General features: G+C 58.4%; 2 protein-coding genes across 3 annotated transcripts in view; one reads left to right on the forward strand and one right to left on the reverse strand.

Annotated features, from left to right (window-relative positions):
- Trim11 (tripartite motif containing 11) overlaps positions 1-6,991 on the forward strand; it is a 13,899-nt gene extending 6,908 nt beyond the window's left edge. Inside the window, exons 2-6 of one of the 2 annotated variants that reach the window (XM_013015657.1) lie at positions 569-664; positions 994-1,224; positions 4,709-4,731; positions 4,819-4,919; positions 6,016-6,991. In XM_013015657.1, coding sequence (XP_012871111.1) covers positions 569-664; positions 994-1,224; positions 4,709-4,731; positions 4,819-4,919; positions 6,016-6,563 — 999 coding nt within the window. In that variant the 3' untranslated portion in view covers positions 6,564-6,991. The remainder of the gene's footprint in view (positions 1-568; positions 665-993; positions 1,225-4,708; positions 4,732-4,818; positions 4,920-6,015) is intronic. The other variant, XM_013015656.1, reaches the window with a different exon arrangement.
- Positions 6,992-7,928: 937 nt separating this feature from the next.
- The window catches only part of Obscn (obscurin, cytoskeletal calmodulin and titin-interacting RhoGEF), a 148,191-nt gene continuing 147,958 nt past the window's right edge, over positions 7,929-8,161 (reverse strand). Inside the window, 1 exon segment of the mRNA XM_013015573.1 lies at positions 7,929-8,147. Within this exon segment, the coding sequence (XP_012871027.1) occupies positions 7,929-8,147 (219 nt within the window).

The following is an 8,161-nucleotide window of genomic DNA, read 5'->3' on the forward strand; positions in this document are numbered from 1 at the left end:
CCCGCGGGAACGCCCGAGGGGCGGGGACGCCCGCGGGGACGGCGGCGCGCGCGTGCTGCGCGCGAGCTCGTGTTTGGAAAGCCTCCGTCGGAAGGGCTGGAGCCCGCGAGGTCTCCTCGTGTTCCCGAGGCTTCGGACCGGGTGCAGGCCCTGTGCCTGAGGCGGGGAGGGGGAGGCCGAGGCCCGCCGAGGGGGCCCCGCAGGGGGCGGGACCCGCGCGCCCCACTCTGCCGTCCCAGCTACCCGAGAGGCTGAGTCTAGGCATTTCCACAGGCAGCCGGACTAGGCAGCAAGGCCCTGAGACGCACCTCCAGCTAACTAGCAAAAAGCCAAGTGAAAAGGCACAGCCCCCGAAAGCAATGAGGGGGCGACCCCTACCACCACCATTGGTGAGCGTTTTAGAAAGAGGAACGGCCCACAGTGAGGATACACACCAGCGCGGGCCGCCGCACCCCGGCTCCAGGGCAAACTTCGGCTGGCCCGGTGGGCGGCAAGCGAGGCGAGAAGTCCGCTGAGAGGCTTCGTTTCTGGGCAGGGGTCTCACGACTGCCCGTGTCCTTCACCCCAGGGGAGGCTGGAGAGGTCCGTGGAGCACCTGCGGAGGCAGATGGAGGATGCACTGCTCTTCCAAGCACAGGCCGAGGAAACGTGTGCCCTGTGGCAGGCAGGTGCCAACAAAGGGGTCCTGGCCCCCGGGGGCAGCCCGAGGCAGTGCGGGAGGAATTGTGCCCACAGACACGGGGGCCCGTGATGAGCCGGTGTGCCCTGGGCAGCAGGAGGAGCAGGGTGGGGACGGCCGGTGGTGCTGCTCCCGATGGCTCTGGAGTCTTGGTAACCTCAAGATTAAAGTCCTGGAGCAACAGGGGGTTGTGGTGGATTTGGGGTGTCCATGGTCCCAAGGTTGGGTTTAGGGCCTGGCGACATTGGTTTGGGTCCTGCGCGGGTGGGTGCGTCCCCAGGTCCTGACAGGGCTGTTGCTCTTGCACCTTGCAGAAGATGGTGGAGAGCCAGCGGCAAAATGTGCTCGATGAGTTCCAGCGGTTGCGCCGCTTGCTGGTGGAGGAGGAGCAGAAGCTGCTGCAGAAGCTGGAGGAGGAAGAGCTGGAAGTGTTGCCGAGACTGCGTGAGGGCGCGGCCAGGCTCGGGCAGCAGAGCTCCCAGTTGGCCACGCTCATTGCCGAGCTTGAGGGCCGCTGCCAGCTGCCGGCATTGGGGCTGCTGCAGGTGAGTGGGGGGGTCCCCGTAGGCCCACGCAGCTCCAAGGGGCCACATGGTGCAGCCTGTCAGCAGACACACTGCTTTCCCAGACACGCGTGTGTTTTGCCTTCGGCACGTGTCCTGCGTTCACCTGCCACGTTTCACTGGCCACATTACACTTGCCACCGCTGCCTTCCACACCCCCCGCTGGGTGGGTCCCACAGTGCGTCCCACCAGTCACTGTGAACTTGACCTTGCTGTCTTCAGGGCCAGAGACAGATGGATGCGGCAAGTGCTGGAGAATGAGTGAGCGCAGGAAGCCCTGGGTGAGGCCACCCAGAGGCACAGACGCGGGTCTCTGCGGGCCTGGCCAGACTCACCCGGGAAGTGTGGGCAGGGCTGAGCCAGATGTAGTGTGTTCTACCACCCAGCCCAGGATAAAAGAGGTTTGGAAGTGTTCCTCCTCATCCTCAAACAGGGCTTTTCTTAAGTGCTTCCTTCCTGGGCCTTAGAAAATACCAACATTGGGGGCTGGGAAGTTGGCTCAGTGGTAGAGCGCTTGCCTTGCATGCCTGAGGCCCTGGGTTCGATTCCTCAGCACCACATAAGCAAAAAGAAAAAAGCCGGAAGTGGCGCTGTGGCTCAAGTGGTAGAGTGCTAGCCTTGAGCTGAAGAGCTGAGGGACAGCACTCAGGCCCAGAGTTCAGGCCCCACGACTGGACCCAAAAAAAAAAAAAAAAAAAAAGAAAATACCAACATTGAAGGAGGCTCAGGTGCGTTCTGTGAAATGGCACAGTGCACCATACCCTCCGTGTGAGTGCTGCGTATGTAGTTGCTAAATGACGTTCTTTGGGAACATGTAAAGGAGAAAAAGCCTATATGTTCATTACTGGCAGGATTTCTTCATTTTCCCCAACTCTCTGAGTCTGCGGTTGGTTGAATGTACATATGCAGAACCTTGGGAATACAGAGGGGCTGACTGTGCTTACAAAGATTGCCGGGTCTGTCCCCCGTCTCCTCCTACCTGCGGCATTACTGTTCTGAACCGACACTGGAGTGGACGTGCGCGCTCCCTGCCCAGCTTGGGGGTAGCGTTTGGTGATTGGTCAGCAACAAAAGCCCGCCTGCAGCTTTCCCTCTTGGTGAGGGCCTAAATCACACACTCACCTACAGGAATGCTGCCCTCCTTCTCCTCCTGTCCTCAGCAGCAGGCCCACTCTTCCTGTTCTGTTTTCTTCCCTTGGAAGATGAGTGTCTTCATTACTGGGCACCATCTTGGTCCAAGTTCTGTTGCTATGGTGACCACTGGGTAATTCACTGGGGAGTTTCAAGGCTGCATCTTAACAGCCATACAATTGGCCATCTCTTACTGCCTCACAGTGGCAATTTAATCTCACGTGCCTTTGGGGGGTATTCAGGCCGTAGCCAGTCCCTTGGCTCCCTTTGCTGTACTTGGGAGAGTTGTTCCAGGTATGGGTTCTGACCCTGGAAAGCTGGTGCGTTCTGACCTGGCCTCTCTCCCCTCAAATCACCTCTCTGTCCTCGGGACAACCCAAATGACACTGAGCATGCTTGGCTGTCTGCTCCAAAGCTTGCTCACCTTCCACGGACTCTCTGCCTCAGTTGCTGAAACCTGTCCAGTGAGCGTTGATGGAGCGACAGGGGTAACCTCTAAGAGTTCCCAGATAGGCTGCAGATGGCACTTCCTCGGGGCTCAGCTGGATTTGGGGGGGCCCCACAGATACTCTGAAACTTGATTGTGCTCCTCATGTGTTGTAAACATGGTAGCCTGAAACAGATAGCTCTGGATGTAGGAAAGTGTCCGTGTGTGATGACAAGGCCAAGGAGAAGTGTGTAGACCAGGACCCTCCTACAGGGGGCAGCCCACGGGCAAGAAGCCCGAGCTGACGTGTCAGGGACCAGGAAGAGGCCCCTACCACGTTCCCTTGGTGGCATGGCCTTTGCCAAACTGTCAGACACGGGGGGGGGGGGGGGGCTGGCCGGGCTCTAGGTGGAAGCAGAGGAGAGACTGTCAGGTTGGACAAGCTGGGATGCTCGGGATGCATGGAAAGTTTTTTCCCCTCACTTTGGAACTTTGGTTTGAAGTTATACAGTGTGCAGTCTGGTGTTGCTACATTGTGTGTGTTGTGAGTGTTGGTGCATTCCTCACCAGATGATTTGTAGTAAGACCCCTCAGAACCTCCCTTCTGGCTGATTGAACTGGGGGGAGGCCCTGGGGGCTGCGCCAGTGTTTTCTTTCCGTCCTGAGTCCTGCAGCCCCATGCTCTGGCACAGTGGTCTTCCTAACCAGATGTCTTGGTCTCCCTGGGTGCTGGGCTTGCTATCCGGGAAGACCTTGCCCCTGCCGCCTAGCTGTGTACCCCCGCACAGCTGTTCCCGGTGGAGCAGCGAGCAAGTGTGGGAAGTTGGTGGCTGCCTTGTGCCTTCCCAGCAGGCTTCTTTTACCCCAGGCCCGCATCTCCACATATGCCAGTGAAGGCAGTCCGGGCTTCAGAGCTTGTGCCCGCGAGGCTCCTTGAAGCCATGGGATCTGTTTCCTCTCCCAGAATTAATGACCTGTTTATGTGAAAGCCTCAGCTGTTGGGCCCATCTGCAAGGAACCTCTTGGCAGGAACAGCCTGGCAGCTGGTGTGTGGTGTGGCGTGAGCATGCGGGCTTCACTCATGGCTTAGTGCAAGAAGGCCCCTGCCTTGCACTGGGTACTGTTCTTAGTTTTTATTTTTCTTCCAGTGCTGAGGCTTGAACTCAGAGCCTGCGTGCTATTCCTTAGCTTTTTGTCCAAGAGTAAGTACCAAAAAAGCTGGAAATGGAGCTGTGGCTCAAGTGGTGGTGCACTAGCCTAGAGCACAACAGCTCAGGGATGGTTCCCAGGCATGGAGTTCAAACCCTAGTATAAGTGCACGCGCACGTACACACACACACACACACAGTACGCCTTCCAGGAGCTGCCTTCCACGCGATTGTGTTTTGCACGGGTGTATTGCTGCACTTGGCTTTCTATAAACACTGAAGACTGAGTGTCTTACACTACAGAAATGCACTTATTTCCATTCAGTTTTGGCCAGAGGAAGTGCAGTATCAGGGTGTCAGGTGGGTTGATGTGTTGGTTATTTTTCTGAGGTTGGGTAAAGAAAGATTTATTCAGCTCATGCTTTGGAGGGCTCCAGGTCCACACAGCATGGTGCCAGCTGCGGGCGGGGGGTGTGTGCCTGTGGCCTGGCGCCTCCTGGGGGAATGGCCCGGTGGAGGAGAGCTGTGACAGGGTGGCGGACCACACCCTCACTCTGCCGCCGTGCCTGTGCTCAGGCTTCTGCCCAGTGTCCCTGGTCCAAGCCTGGTGCCAGATGGGCTTCTTCCCGACATGGATGTATTTCTTTGGCCTGGAGCTAACCTTGGTTGGCAAAGAAAGCCCAAGGCCTGGTCATGGGGTGTGAGGAGGGGTCCCCAAGAAGTGCAGGTGCTGAGCGCATGACTCTCTCTCCCCCCACAGGACATTAAGGAGGCCCTGCGCAGGTATGAGCCCGCGACCCCCCGGGGCAGGGGGCTGGGTGTGGGGGGCCGCCGCCAGCCCTGAGGACGAGGCTGGGCTGTGCCTTGCAGGGCCCAGGATGTGAAGCTGCAGCCTCCAGAAGTGGTGCCCATGGAGCTTAGGACCGTGTGCAGGGTCCCAGGCCTGGTGGAGACCCTGCAGAGATTTCACGGTAGGAATGAGGGCCTCGGGAGGTTGGACTGTGGTGAGTGGACTGCACCCTGGGACAGACACAGGGCTGTGAGTTCTTGGAGCAGCGCCCTCTGCTCTGCGTGACACCAGCGGCGCGGGGTTCTCCAGCCTTGTGGACAACGTTCTGTGTCAAGCAGTCTGGCTGCGTGCTGATGTTTAGAGTTACTGCAGACTTCATAGCCAAGGGCTCCACACCTGTGTCAAATCTGTTGTGAGCCGGGACCTACAAATGTATGGCCCACTACCCCCTTTTGAGTTAGAGAATTTACCGGGAGGCTCACAAGATCCAGGCATTACTGTTACCGGACTATTGTAAACGATAAAGGTCAGCGACATATAAAGAAGGGAAGCACCGGGCAGGTTTGCGAGGGCACCAGGCTCCATGCCCTCTGGGAACTGTCCCTTCCTGGCACCTCACCAATTAGGAGTCTTGCGGGGAAGTGCCATTTTTGGGGGCGCAGATGATACAATTATTAGTCATCAATCATCAAACGCAATGTCCTCCAAGTCCCAGGAGCTCAGTCCATGGGTGACGTTTGTATCTAGACCCATAGCTAGTCCTCTGGTGACCTGAGGCACCACCAGCAGACGCTCGGATGTGATGTGAGGGGTCTCTGAATAACAAAAGATGCTCTTATTAGGAAATTCTGAGGCTTCCAGAATGTGCCAGGCTCCAGGGAGAGAGTCCAGATCTCTTTCTTGCTATACTTAGACATCCAAAGCAACAGAGTGAAGGCTATAGGGCTGCACCAGACCTGGAGGTAGGGGGGGAGTTGCCTGAGAATGTAGTTGGGACCAGGCAGCAGCCTGCCGCTCTGAATCTCTTATGTTGGGGGCATCCAGAACCCACGGCCCCATTGTGAATGTGAGGCCCAGAGCTCAGGCTCCCGTGTGGGACTGACGGGACAGACATGGAGAAGTCAGGATTTCCTCGTCATCTGTGCAAAGGGGAGGGCCCGTGCAACTAGACGTGGTTGGGAAAGCCGCCCCCTGGTTGGGGCCTCAGCAGGGCAGTCTCCTGCAGCACCGGCCCTGAGCGGCGGGTGCTGACTCTCACCCTAGACCCTTCTTTGCAGTGGATGTGACTCTGGACCCAGACACGGCCAACCCGGAGCTGGTCCTGTGTGAGGACAGGCGGAGCGTGCAGAGAGGAGAGCAGCGGCAGGCCCTGCCCGACAGCCCTGAGCGTTTCGACCCCAGTCCCTGTGTGCTGGGCCAAGAGCGCTTCACCTCGGGCCGCCACTACTGGGAGGTGGAGGTTGGGGATCGCAGCAGCTGGGCCCTGGGTGTCTGCCGAGAGAATGTCAACCGGAAGGAGAAAGGGGAGCTGTCGGCTGCCTGTGGGTTCTGGATCCTGGTGTTCCTTGGGAGCTATTACACCTCCACAGAGCCCGCCTTCTCCCCTCTGCGGGAGCCTCCCAGACGTGTGGGCATCTTTCTGGACTATGAGGCTGGACACCTCTCGTTCTACAGTGTGACTGACGGGTCGCTGCTGTTCATCTTCCCGGAGACGCCCTTCTCCGGCCCTCTGCGACCCCTCTTCTCACCTCTGTCAAGCAGCACAACCCCCATGACCATCTGCTGGCTAAAAGGTGGGCCCGGGGATGCCCTAGCTCCCCAGTGACTCCAGAGATTGGGGAGCCCCTTTGCCTGACTTCTGAGCCACACTAGGGCCCAAGGGCAGGGAGCATGTCCATGAACCACGAGGACACGGTCAGTGGAAGCCTGGGTTCTGGTTAAGGCTGGGCAGTGGATGCCTGCGTGCCAGGGGCCAGTTCTGTGAACAGCCCTCACAGAGCTCTAAGCCCTAGGTACTATTTCCTCTGGCTCAAAGGTCCAGGAATATCACAAGCCCTTCCAGCCCAGGCCGTCTGTCCTTGTAGCCCCGCCCCCCCCCAAAGCCCCAGGAACCCTGCCTCAGTGAGGATGGTCAACAGCTCCACACCTACCAGCCTGTCTTAAACTTCAGCCCTGCTAAACACCGGTGGCTCACACCTGAGGAGGCTGAGATCTGGGATTGGGGTTCAAAGCCAGCCCAGGCTGTAAGTTCCTGAGACCCTTATCTCCAATTAACCACCTGAAAACCAGAAGTGGTGCTGTGGCCTTGAGCTGAAGAGCTAAGGGACAGCCACCAGGCCCAGAGTTCAAGCCCCAAAACCAACACAAAAAAAGTTTGGTCCCATAAGAAGTAGGGCTGGTAGCCTCTAGAAAGATAATTGGAGTAACACCCTCCCCCCCAAATAAACACATTCTCTTTCTCTCTCTCACACACACACGTACACACATCTGAAGTCCTGAGTGTCCCAGGCTGGCTTTGCGGCTGCTGACAGCTCCTGGCTGTCAGGGCCTCGTAGGGGAGGCCCTGCAGCTGAGGATGTGCGTGAAGCGCCCTACGCTGCACAGGGTGGACATCACCCCTCAGACCAGCATGGCTTTGGTGTTACACTTGGGGAGTTGTGTCCTTTCATGTGTGGAAAGAATAGCACCCTGCTCAATAAACTAACTGCTGCCCTGCTTATCCTGTGGTGAGGGGAGGCGCCCGGACCCCCGTATGCCTGCCAGGAGTGGAGAGGGCCGGCCCCGGTGTGAGACGTGCAGCCGCGTTCATGGCATCCAGTGTGCACATCGGGTACAGATAGCCAATGGCTGTGAGTGTCCTGAATTCTCTGAAGGTAATAATAGCTACAATTTCTCAAAAGTAGCCACGAAGCTGGGCCCTGGTGGCTCACGCCTGTAATCCTAGCTACTCAGGAGGCTGAGATCTGAGGATCGTGGTTCAAAGCCAGCCTGGGCAGGAAAGTCCGTGATTCTTCAATAAAAGCTACTAGAAAACCAGAAGTGCTGTGGCTCGAGCGGTAGAGCGCTCGCCTTGAGCTGAAGAGCTGAGGGACAGCGCCCAGGCCCAGAGTTTAAAACCCACGACCGACAAAGACGCGGTACCTACGGACAAAGGGCTGATCAGGTAATGGGGACGTGTCTACCGTGAGAGCTACAACGCACCGGTGAAGGAGGAGACGTCCCGTGTGTCCGCGGGGAAGAGGGGAGCGGTCGCCAGTCCTACCGGCGTCGGAGGGCTCCCAGGGCGCTGCCCCTGCGGGGAGACCGGCCTCCCCGGCGGCGTCCGGAGGAGATGCTCGACCGAGCGGACGACCGGTGGCCCGGCGCGGCCCCGAGGGTCGCCCTGGAGGCCGAGGCCGGGGACCTCTGGCTGCACGGTGGCCG

This window comes from Dipodomys ordii, unplaced genomic scaffold (genome assembly GCF_000151885.1).
Source record: "Dipodomys ordii isolate 6190 unplaced genomic scaffold, Dord_2.0 Scaffold27, whole genome shotgun sequence".
Classification (NCBI taxonomy): domain Eukaryota; kingdom Metazoa; phylum Chordata; class Mammalia; order Rodentia; family Heteromyidae; genus Dipodomys; species Dipodomys ordii.